This window comes from Coptis chinensis, chromosome 9 (genome assembly GCF_015680905.1).
Source record: "Coptis chinensis isolate HL-2020 chromosome 9, ASM1568090v1, whole genome shotgun sequence".
NCBI lineage: Eukaryota > Viridiplantae > Streptophyta > Magnoliopsida > Ranunculales > Ranunculaceae > Coptis > Coptis chinensis.
In genome coordinates this window covers 52,253,627-52,266,436 of record NC_141464.1, presented here as the reverse complement: position 1 = coordinate 52,266,436, position 12,810 = coordinate 52,253,627, and the positions used below count along the sequence as shown (strand labels likewise).

General features: G+C 34.1%; 1 protein-coding gene across 1 annotated transcript; it reads left to right on the top strand.

Moving 5' to 3' along the window:
- The first annotated feature begins 503 nt into the window (after window positions 1-503).
- Window positions 504-1,921, top strand: LOC147476609 (uncharacterized). The gene is made up of 2 exons (XM_086585777.1): window positions 504-791; window positions 1,679-1,921. The coding sequence occupies exons 1-2, from the start codon at window positions 525-527 to the stop codon at window positions 1,853-1,855; spliced, it is 444 nt and encodes a 147-aa protein (XP_086441903.1). The 5' UTR covers window positions 504-524; the 3' UTR covers window positions 1,856-1,921.
- The last annotated feature ends 10,889 nt before the right edge of the window (window positions 1,922-12,810 follow it).

Below are 12,810 nucleotides of genomic sequence, written 5' to 3'. Positions count from 1 at the left end.
ACTTAAGGGTGTGTTTGGACTACCAGATTTGAGGGGGGAATTCAGATTATATTTATGAGAATTAAGAATCACCCCACTCCATTTGGCAATCTTTTGTGAGCTAGAATGGAAAACCCAACACCCCAAAATCAAGGAATCTTAAGTTTTTATTGGGGGCAGAAACTTGAGATTTCCATATTTTGAGGAATTTTAACTACTTGAAATTGTAAGTTTTGGAATTATATTTTCAATTCTAATTCCAAATGAAAACTTTGAAATGTACAGACCCTAAATGGAATTGCATGTAAACTCGAAATTTGTTCATTTTATCTCTTATCTTCTTTTGATAATAGTTTTTAGGGAAAAAAAAAGTATAAATGGGTAACGAACTATACACGAAATCAAGCATTGGTGTATTAACTTTTTTTTTTAGCAAATTTGGGTAACCAAGTGTAACATGTTTTGTAACGTTGGGTTCTGTTTCACTTTCATCCAATTTTTTTTCATACGTGGCACACTTTTTTTTTTTCTCTAGTTATTTACCTATGTGGCATATGGGAGAGTATAGAATACTTCTGATGGCAAGGTTAATTAAGCACTCCTCCATGCACAAACCACATGCTCTATATCCCCCTCGTTCTTCCAACCGAGATGACTTAGGAGAATCAGATTGTGACTCAGTCGAAGCAAAGAGATTTCAAGACGATCTACTGGAAATTCTTAATGACTCGGAAGTTAACACGACGACACAAAATCTTGCTTCAGTAATGAAAAGTTTCGAAGAAGAAATTTTATTCCAAATCAATCTAATAATACAGATCTAACATTGGGGTGAATTGGGTGAATCTCAACTGGAATTGGGGTACTGTTTAAAGCTTCAAATGACAAACTTGGTCTTCTACAAATATTTTTTATTTTTATTTTTTTAAGTTGAAATTTTATTGATAATGATAACAAATTTTACAAATAATTAGGACAAGCATGCAACAAGCTACGCCTCCAGTATTTTTTGAATAGCAAATCCTATCCTTCTAAAAACAAACTTGTTAGAACCAGCTGTCATATCGTTATTATCCATAACTTTCTGAAGTCTCTTGAGAAGCTCAACAGACTGTTGTTCCAAGAAACCGAAAGTGTCGAAACTAAATAGAATGAAACAATGTTGGTTAGCCCTGCAAGCTTCCTCATGCTTCTCCATCTTTCCTGTCGCTGCTCTCTTAGCTGTTTCTCCTACCTCAAAGTCACCATTCCCTAACCCTACCAACGGAAAGACTCCAGTTATATCAACACATGCATGTTTTCCTTAGACCAACTCAGAATCAAGACATCCCGCAGTCGAAGAGTCGATCTTTCCTCATTCGGATCGTGAGAAAGTTAACATGAGCTTCTTTCTTCACCAAAACCCTCCAAAATGCATCACATAAAATGTCTCGATATAATCATGTCGGTATTTGAAACCCTGGAAAATGTCGACAATGTGTTGCATGGTCCCCGAAAAGCATCTAATCTACTCTTTTTGCAAGTAGACAACATATACGCTATCCAATTCCCTCCATCATAATAGCAAGTAGAAAATCTTTTATGTGTTCCGACCGCAAGCATCCCATTTTGCCTTTTTTTTTTTTTTTTTTTTAAATGTGATAAAGAAAGAAGAAAATGTTATTGTAAATCATACCCGTGTTCAATCATTCACGGTTAGATTAGATCCGATCCGAAGTTTGAAGATAAGTTCCAAAATTATGAATTTGGAATCGGTGGTGATGAGAATGATAATTTCAGTAATGGTGAGTTTTTGGCTTTGGACGGTTTGTTTGATTATTCCAACATCGTGTTGTCGAAGAACAACTATATGCACACTCCATCTAATTTTCAATAAAAATTAGTGTTGTGTTCTGTTGATTGCTCATGATGAAGTCACACCTCAAATTTAAGTTGATAATGAGTTTGAGTTGTGTTGGGTTTCCGACTATTATATTTCACCATGATCCACCATCTCACTGTTTTTGTGTGGTATGTTTTATCTTATTTTTTTTTCAAATTTGGTGGAGTGGAGGTGTGATGAAAAATGAAATTAGGGAGAAAAAGTGGTAGGTTGGTGGTGACAGTGAGGTGGTGGGCGGTGGGTGTAAATGAGGAAAAAGATGATTGTTGAGGAACAATAGACGTTGGATTGAAGTGATGGTCCACTAGATGCACATGACTGTTATTTGGCCGCTGGATCTGTTTCCTTAAACTTAGTTTTGTGTTGGAATACCACGTACCAAGTTTAGATAGCCACACAGGAAAAATAAGGGACACATAATTAGAGAAAAAAAATGTGCCACATATGAAAAACAATGGACGGAAGTGAAACAGAAGCCAACGTTGCAAAACCTGGTACACTTGGTTACCCAAATTTGCTCAAAAAAGAGTTTATACACCAATGTTTGATTTCGTGTGTAGTTCGTTACCCATTCATGCATTTTTTTTAAAGTTTTAGTGTTTCCTTTGTATGAACGTTCTTGAGGGGTGGTTCCATCGACTAAATTGGAATAAATTGACATTATCGTGGGTGGTATGTTATGGGAAATTACCCAATACAAATAGTTATCCAATTGTCAAAACCCTGAGCACAAAAAATAAAAATTTGTCTAGTACCATCTCTTCATTTTATTTTTATTTTTTTCGATGAACTTTCCTTTTCTTCAAAAGTCAAAACTTGTTTTGAGATTTCCTATCAGAAAATTACCTATGGGTGGAACTTTCAAATTTTTATAACAAAAAACTAGGTGGTCTAACTTTTAGGACCAGTCAAATGGTAATCTATAATTTTTGTTACCAAAAACCAGACTAACTAACTAACTAGGGGAGCCGGGTAAAACAAACTCAAGGAGCGTAAATTATTTATTTCTCCAAATCTTTTTTTCCATTTTTTTTTGCAAGTGGAAATTTTATTGATAATGACAACGAGTTTTACAAATAATTAAGACAGACGTGCAACAAGCTGCGCTGTAAGTCCTTTCTGAATGGAAAATCCTATCCTCCTAAATACAAACTCGTTAGAACCAACTGTCATTATGTTATTGTCCATAACTTTCTGCAACCTCTTAAGGAGCTCAATAGATTGTTGTGCCAAGAAATCAAAAATGTCGAAACTGAACGGGATGAAACAATGCTAGTTAGCCCTACAAGCATCCTCGTGTTTCTCAATCTTCCTTGTCGTTGCTCTATTAGCTGTTTCTCCCACCTTAAAGACTCTATTCCCAATCCCTACCAACGAAGATGCTCTACTTACATTACACACACATGCTTCCCTTCAGACCAACTGTAGATCAATACATCCGCAGGCCAAAATGTTGATCTACCTTCATTCTGATCAGTGAACAAATTGACATGAACCTCCTTCTTCACTTGTACTCCAGCCCTCCAAAATGCATCACATAAAATGTCTATGCCATGATCATGTTGATATTTGAAACCTGGAAAATGTCTACAATGTGCTGCATGGTTTCTAAAAGCATCTAATCTACTATTTTTGCAAACAGGGCATAAACCACCGTCAGAGTACAAAGGAATCATAAGACAATACCGGAGAATAGAACGATACTCCACTGGCGACATATGTTGTCCAAGTACCTCTATCGGAATGGCAAGTAGAAAATCATTTGCATGTTCTGACTCCAAACATCCAATGACTGCTTTTTGACGAGCAGATAACTCAAACACCCTCTCAAGACCAACAACAATCTTACCATAAAATACTTCCGCTAAATTTTTTTTGTGGTTTTGAGCCGCATTCGCAGTAAGAGAATTGAGGTCAAAATTGGGTAGACAGAGACTCAATGGACTACTAGCAACATTAAGAATCTAATCCAAAGGCACTGGACCACAACTCCTAAGAATGTGTGTGTGTGTGTGTGTGTGTGTGTTTTTTAATCAAGTGGAAATTTTATTAATAATGATAACTAGTTTTACAAATAATTAGGACAGACGTGCAACAAGCTGTGCCGCAAGTCCTTTCTGAATAGCAAATCATATCCTTCGAAAAACAAACTCGTTAGAGCCAGCTGTCATAACAAATTTTTTATTTTTTAAGTGGAAATTTTATTGATAATGATAAGGAATTTTACAAATAATTAGGACAAGCGTGCAACAAGTTGCGCCACAAGTCCTTTCTGAATAGCAAATGATAACCCGTAAAATAAATACTTGATTTCTCTAACTTGATCTTACGTTATCAATTATTTATTTCCAACTTTCACATATATATTCATGCAATATATAGAGTACGGAATTGTTCAACTCTTAAACTACCAAGACATAAATGGAATTCAACTAATTTAATTTAAGGAAACAATGGTGAGAGCAATATTTATGGATGTGAATTTATACTACGAAACTGAATGTATGAATTTAACTTATAATAATTTAACTAAGTAATTGAATATGACTTGAATAAAATATAGAGAAGAATAGAGAAGGAATTAGGGAGATTTGATATTCACCTAGATAAATTCCTAATATGCTAGTGTAGATTATTACAACCCTAACCAATAAATATTAAGTATTTGATCCCTAACTATTCATGACATCTCGAACCAAATAATAATTAGCATGAGAGAAAGTTTAACCCATTATCATGGTGAATAAACTAACCTCTAGATTGAAACTTTTGAATAAACAATAATTCTAACTAACACATCAAGTAAGTCTTCATCAAACCCCTCTAATGGAGATTTAGTTAAGATTCATTAGATTATCATTAATATAAGAAGAATAAGACATAATGAAGACAATAACAATAACTTGGTTTTATTAATGGAGGCTAGGGTTTAGAACAATAATTAGGTTATACTAAAGAGAGAGAGAGAAAGCTAATTAAGAGGCTTCTAATTAATAGGAAGGAGTCTAAGTATATGAGAGAACCCTAATTAACAATTAAACTAAAAAGGAGAGTAGCGAAGTTTTGTTTAACCTTAACCCTCTTTATATAGGAGAGGGTTAGGTTTATAATTTCGTGCATGGGCTTTGGAGCTGTGTTTTGGGCCACTAAATCAAGCCCAAAACCTAATTACTTAAGTCTAAAAAAGGTTTCTCTGCAAAATTTATTACAATACCCTTTTCGTTAACTTTTACTACTCTGATTGGGTCAAGGCTTGGACCATTAGAAATCTCTTTCCGAGCCGGTTGTTTTGACATATAGTAGGCCCAATTCCGATGTCTGAGTCTAAAGATACGGGCTACGGAAGTTCTGTTGGCTTTTATGCTCTATTTATGCCCACATTGACTTTGACTTTTCAGCTTTGACTGGGTTTTAAAGAGGTTTTTTCTCCTTGAAACTTGGGCTTTAACCATAGAACTTCTTAACAACCAACCTTTGCTCCTTTCTCTTGCAAAAGGGATATATTTCTTCACATATTTGACTCCAATACCTGAAATACACAAAAGCACGTAAACAGTACTAACTCTTATTTATTATAAATATAATTAGTCTAAATATAATAATATTAAGGGGTTAAAACCACATTTTTGGGCACTTATCAAACCACCCCAAAGCAGCATTTTGCTTGTCCTCAAGCAAATATGAGAAATTAAAATAAGTGACCAAAAATAGAGTTCTAACTAATCTCGTTTCGCTGAGTACAATTGCATTGACAATATGCAATAAGGCCTTAAACCACTAGGAATTTCCTAGTGGACGAGTTATAGCCTCATGAGAGTTTTCCAGATAAGGTACTCACAAACTTCATCTATACTACAATTACTAAGAAATTAAATTATTGTTTTCTTATTTATTCTCAGATATCTATACATCTCACTAGCAATGAATATAGAATAATCAATTTGAAATCTAAGCTAATACGTGCATAATAATCAATCATCTATGGATAAACATATATATAATGAACTATGCTATGAAATGCAATAACAGGTCCGAATCTGAACTTGAGAATAACGCCTTTAAGTAGGTCCTTACAAATATGTCAAGACAAAACACTCGATTTTTCCATTCAAGTTTTCTCACTCTAGTCTAGTGATGAGCACACTTTACCTTTACAAATTCAATGACGCAAAGGAAGCCGGAAGTCGATCAAACATATCCGCCACTTACTATCACACTAACATATTCCTAATTGAGCTAGGTGTCTTTATTAGGTGTTCATGGGGATTAGGTGATGGTTTAAGAATGAAGGAAATAGATATTCAAAAGGACAAGTCCGAGAAAATAGTGGTCTTCATATTATGTAACTAGAGAAAACCTTATTCTTATTATTTGCTTCTACACTTTGTTTCCATCCTTAGCCATTTTTTTTTTTCTTTGGCTTTTAACTCATTTGATTCTATTTTTGGAGTCCTAACTTTTTCTTTTATTTATTTATTTTTTCTTTGGATGAAACTTTGTTTCTTTTCTTATTTGAAGCAACTAACACATTCTTTGTTTTCCACAGGTCTTTCTCTTTTCTCTATTTCATTCTACTTCTCAGACTCATGCAAAATTGGGTATGCTGATATTATTTTTTTTATTTTGTGTTTATAAAAGGGTAAAAGATTTGTGATTTATGAAAAGGCTAAAGAAAAGCTCAGAGGGGCGACTAGCGGAAAATATTTCATATAGGTTTGAATTTCTGGCTATATCGATCCAAAAAGGGCCTAAATTCTCACTTAGGATATGGTATAATGATAAAGAAAGTGGACATGTGATTTCTCTATTTGGAATTTACTTCTCCCTTATGTTATTACTCAGATATTACTTATATAAGACTTTTAGGCTATATTCTCACAGGATTTGTAGAATAAGTATACTAACCTAGATTTCAGAAATTTACTGCTAATACAAACATAAATGCTTATGCAATATATTTATAGAAAGATGCAATGATTATTACCTACATATTAACCTAAATTTTTAAAAACTATTCTAATTTAGGAGCTACAATGAAACTTCTAGACTACTATCATTGCGATTCGTACTTGGAGAGCCCAACATAAGCTCGTAAGAGTGCTAACTCACACTGTGGATCTTTCAATACAGCGAAACGGTCCATCAAAGTTATAGCCTTTTCAACACCCTTGTGAGCAAGGCTTATGACAAAAGAAGAATCAACGCTGATTGCCTCTCCAAGCAACCTGACCCCCATATGAGGATGGGATAAATCTGAAGGAAAGAGACCGGGAGTGGAGCGACGTGGATCCAGTGATGGCCAAAATACCTCAGTCTTAGCCACATTAAGAACTAACCCCATAAGAAGGTCCTTCTTCCTGAATATCTCAATTTTATTTATTTATTATTTTATTTTTGGCGGTAACAACTAACAACCTTACCTTTTTTCAAATCTAAAAATCTGGAAAATGATTCACTCAAATATTCTCACATCTGTGTCAATTTTTTTTTTCCTTAGTCAATCCGCTTTTTCACTTCACCATTTTCCTCTTCATTTTATCAAACCAATAAACACTCTAATTAAATGTATTTCCTCCAAATAAAATGTTACTTTAAAATTTCTACACAAACTCTAAATTTTCTTTTATTGATTTTGAAGTTATTGAACATGTTGTTTACTTATATCAATTATTGATATCAAAATGAAAACGAAGTGAATGTAGTATTCTAACTTCTTATTGAAAAATAAAGAGGCTAAATGGCAACAAAAACAGAGAAGAAAATGGATAGAATTAATAAGAGCCCAAAACTGTAGTTTTAACCCCTTAAGAATATTATATTTATACCAATTATGTTTATAATAAATAAGAGTTAGTACTGTTTATGAGCTTTTGTGTATTTCAGGTCTTGGAATCAAATATGTGAAGAATTATGTCACTTTTGCAAGAGAAAGAAGCAAGGTTGGTTGATAAGAAGTTCTATGGTTAAAGACCAAGTTTCAAGGAGAAAAAACATTTTTAAAGCCCAGTCAAAGCTAAAAAGTCAAAGTCAACGCGGGCAGAATTAAAGCATAAAAGTCACCAGAACTTCTGCAGGCTGTATCTTTAGACTCAGACCTCGGAATTAGGCCTATTATACGTCAAAACGACCAGTTCGGAAAGGGCTTTCTAATGCCTCAAGCCTTGACCCATTCAGAGGAGTAAAAGTGGACGAAAAGGTTGGTGTAGTAATTTCCAGCAGAGAAACCCTTTTTGTACTTATGTAATTAGGTTTTGGGCTTGATATAGTGGCCCAAAACATGGCTCCAAAGCCCATGCACGAAAATTGTAAACCTAACCGCTCCTATATAAAGAGGTCTAGGGGAAACTCTAGCACTCTCTCCTTCCCATTAGTTAGAATAATTTAGCTATTTCTTTCTCTCTTAGTCTAAACCTAATTATTGTTTCTAGCCTAGCCACCATTAATAAATTCCAAGTTATTGTTATTATTTTTATTATGTCTTCTTATTCTTATTCTTTTACTCATGATAGTCCCATTATTCATAGCTAAACCTCCATTAGAGGGGTTTGATTGATGCTTTGAGGAAGACTTGATGTGTTAGTGTAGATTAATTGCTTTTAAGAGTTTCAATCTAGAGGGTAGTTCATTCACCATGAGAATGAGTTTAAACTTCCTCTCATGCTAATTATTAGTTGGTTAGAGATGCCATGAATAATTAAGAATTAAAAATCTAACCTTTATGTTGAACCCTTGGTGAAAACATAAAGAATAGGATTGCAAAAATCTATACTAGGATATTAGGAATAATTCAAGGCGGATATCAAATCCCCCTAATCCCTTCTTCTCATTCACAACATCTTATTAAATTGCAATAGTATAATTTAGAATATTTTAATTAGTTATTTTCACCATATTAGTATAATTAAACCATTGCTCTCATTGATATTGTAGAATTGTTTAATGAAATTATTAAGTTCTAAGCAACTAGGAGTGGAACGAATCTTTACTCATATTATTGCAAGATAATCGAGAGTAGAAACTTTGATACAAACGTAGAATAACGTGTTTTCTTGTTCCTAGCAAAATCATTATTTGTTAGGATAGAAACGTGTTTCTTATAAATATCAAGAATCATGCACCGTTTTAAATTTTGAAAAAAGTGTATTTTTGAGAAAAAAATGTAATAAAACAGTGCATTGCATTAATGTGATTACCATTAAAAATTGTTGATTACCATTTGACTGGTCCAAAAAGTTAAACTACTTTGTTTTTGGTCATAGAAATTCGAAAGTTCAGTTTATAGGTAATTTTCCGATTTCCTATTGATCATGGATTTCGTGCTAGTTTCCGAAATCAAAATGATGGCCATAATTTTTCAAGTTTCAGATATATATTAGAACACATTGATATTATGGCCATAATCCTAACTCAGAAAACGATCAAAAATCAAAATGTTCGATCGTCACTTCAGCTACGTCTGGTTCGCAGAAAATGAGTGAAAATAAAGCATTTTCTTGGGAATTACAAGAGGAATCCTCTTGCTGTTTGGTTAACCCTAGAAAGCAAAAAAAATGGAAAATGAATTCTTCAAAGAGGTCAAGATGACGGAATTCAATATCCTTTTTCGGGAAAGAGGAAGTTGTTTTCAACTTTGAGGAGAGAGATACTATTACGAGATTGGTTTTTGTCAAAGGTTTGATCCGGTGTTTTGTAGGCCTTGATCCAATAGTCTAAGGGTACGTTTGGCAACTCTCGGAATTCTCACATTAACTAATTTTTGTGGGTATTACCATTCTCATGGGCTGTTTGGTAAAAATAACTGCATGAATTAGAATCCCCATGAGAATAGGACTACCACGTTCGTTTGTATTTGAAGTCGCACCCAATTGCGTGAGAAACGGAATAAGATTTTGGGGAATTCTCATAAAGTTAGTTCGGAGAATAGTTGGGTTTGTTACACTCAAATCTATTTAACAACTCCACTCTCCAAGCTTCATCAGCCTACCTCAAACATATTCTCTTTTCCAACAAGTTCAACAAGGTACAAGAAAGTTTTTTTTTTTTCCCATTGTATGTCTTCTTCTTTGTTGATACACAAAGTCTTCTTCTTTAATTTTCATTGTTTTCTCTTCATTGATATGCAAAGTCTTCTTCTTGAAAATACTAGGGTGAGGGTTCAAAAATCGTTTTTGTAGTAGCGGTGATACTCTTTTGGTATTTTGTTTTGGTATTTTTTCCCTCTGTTTTCATGTTGGCATGCTTAGAATAAGTGTGGTGCTGATTATAATTGTAGTCATTATAAGAACGATCACCGTAATGGTAGTTTTTCCTATTTTTTTTATTCATAATTGTTGTGATTTGGACTTGGTGGAAACCGCTCTTTTGTATTTGTGTTGGTTGTCCGGAAGCCATTATCGTTGTTTCTTGTGAGGGCACCGAGCATGCACAAGGTTATTAGCAAGAATGTGGACATTTGTGTCATAATGTACTTGGCCATCTCCCCAATGCTTGAAACTTGGAGCCAGGTTATCGAGGGGAGAAAACATTTAGAGCCACCGAGATGATCAAGTGTCTTCCTAACTAACTGAAGCCCCTATATATAATGAAAGAAATCAAATAGGTTAGAAACAAAAGCACAAGATTTACACTCTTGAATTAGTGCTACCGATAGTGTTGTTTAAAATCTAAAAAAAGTATATAAGCATATGGTATTGGAACCGCCACTGGCGAGAGAGTCCTACCTACTCGGTCCACCGTTTGTCTTATTTATACAATGGAGTTGCGTGGCACCTCCCATAACTTTTCAACAACCTTAAAACTTAGCAATGAGTTAAAACTTTACAAGTATCAACATTTTGTTTTTGTATCCGCATTATCTTTTTCTTTGTGGTCCTTCTTTATCCGGGATTAGTATTTGGAATCAAAAGGGTAGTTTATAGCCACCCTTGTCTTCTACTACGGGTTCTATATTCAATGAGTTAGCGTTGCAACATAGGTACTTTTTAGTTAAACATCATTTAGACTGGATTCCAAAGATAAGAAACGTTCCTATAGATTAGCTTATTTACACTTAATTATTTCTTTCTCAAAGGATTAAGCTCATTTTCATTTTTCTTTGAAAGGCCGAAATGCGTGGGGTTGTTTTGAACTTTTGATATCTTGTCATATAGCCTATAATTGATGAAGTTTAGGTTTAGCTTCAAATACTAAGGATCACCGGTGTTTCTGTAAGGCTGTAATGTAACAACTTGTTTCTCAATGATTCTCGGTATAATGTTTAGTTCTAATATGAGATCACCGGGTTCGAAAGAGAAGAACTTGTTTCTCGGATCCCCTTGTTATAACTTCCAAATATTAGATCATAGGAAATATAAAGACACTTAAGACTTCTAAAGTTGGAACCTAAACAACCGGAATACTAGAAAAGTAATCTTGTAAACTTTGTCTTAGAACTATGGCTTTAAGCCTTTAATGCACATGCAAGATAGTGAAGACAATCAAGAATTGAACAACGCAGGAAAAATAAACATAGCTTACCTCAAATGCGATAAGCAAGGGTAATCAACCAATGAATGATCATAAGATATGAACATTGTTTCTACTGTTTATTACAATGTCTACATTTCATTTAGTCAATCATGTTATAAGAAAGTAAGATATACATTTGACCAAGGTTCAAAATATCGATATCGATCAATATATCGGTGTACCCAAAAACCGATATATATCGGAAATATCGGATATATCGGATATATCCATTTTTTTGATGACCAGTCCAAACTATTTAAAATATCAGAAATATCGGATATATCGGAAATATAATATCGGAAATATCGGAAATATATCGGAAATATATTGGAAATATCGGATTTATATTAAAAAATGGTCAAAAAGTCAATCGATATATATCGTAAATATCGGATATATCGATTATATCGGCGATATAAACTTTTATATCGGAAAAAAAGGGATACTATATTCGGTGGATAAATGTCGGAAATATCGATGTCGGTGTACCAAAATACCGATATATATCGGCGATATATCGGATATATCGGCGATATTTTGAACCTTGCATTTGACTAGCTTATCACAACCTTGTTACTTACTTACTAAATAATATTGCAGCCAAATTATTAGTGATGATATGCTCTACTGTTTATATATTTTTTTCTCATAACTTGTTACTTACTTTTGTATATATGCTCTGGAAATGTAGGGAAATGACAAATGATTACCGAGCTATTACATGGATTTGTTGTATTGTTGCATGGATTTATTATCAGATTGGATTGTCTATTGTATACATAGATCGAGAACCATCTAGGAATAGGGATTTAGAGAGACATCAAATTCTTAGGAGGCTTTACATGGAAAGTGATAACAATTGTCATGACATGCTCAGAATGAATAGGATTGCATTTCATAGGTTGTGTGCACGATTAAAGGGAAAGGGTTTGCAATCTAGTAGGTGGGTTGATGTAGAGGAGCAAGTGGCTCTATTCCTTCTCATTGTTGGCCATGACACACGTAATAGGCACAGTGCATTTGGTGTCATAAGATCTTAAACAAACAAGCATCGGCATTTTCACAATGTCTTGCAAGCTATCCTAAAACTTGGAAAAGAAGTTGTGAAGCCTGCACGTGCAAGTTTTTCTCCACAAATGGGTCATAGTGTACACCCAAGACCTTGGGCCGTGAGATATTTCAAGGTAAATACTAGTTATGTACATCATAAAGTTTAAGGGCACTCAAATTCTTAGAGACCATTCACATTTAAATTTTTATAGGATTGTGTTGGTGCACTAGACGGTTCTTTCATGCCAAAGAATGGTACCCTTAGATGACCAACCACGTTACGCATAGAACCGCAAGGGTGATATTAGACATAACGTTTTGGTTGCTTGCTCTTTTGATATGAAGATAACATACGCTTTAGTTGGGTGGGAAGGATCAGTTCATGACAAGAG

Excerpts from the sequence above, each read along its gene's own strand:
- LOC147476609 (XM_086585777.1), top strand. The coding sequence starts at position 525 with ATGTGGCATATGGGAGAGTATAGAATACTTCTGATGGCAAGGTTAATT. Across the intron at positions 792-1,678 it reads TATTCCAAATCAATCTAATA|ATTAGATCCGATCCGAAGTT; the intron begins ATACAGATCTAA and ends ATTCACGGTTAG.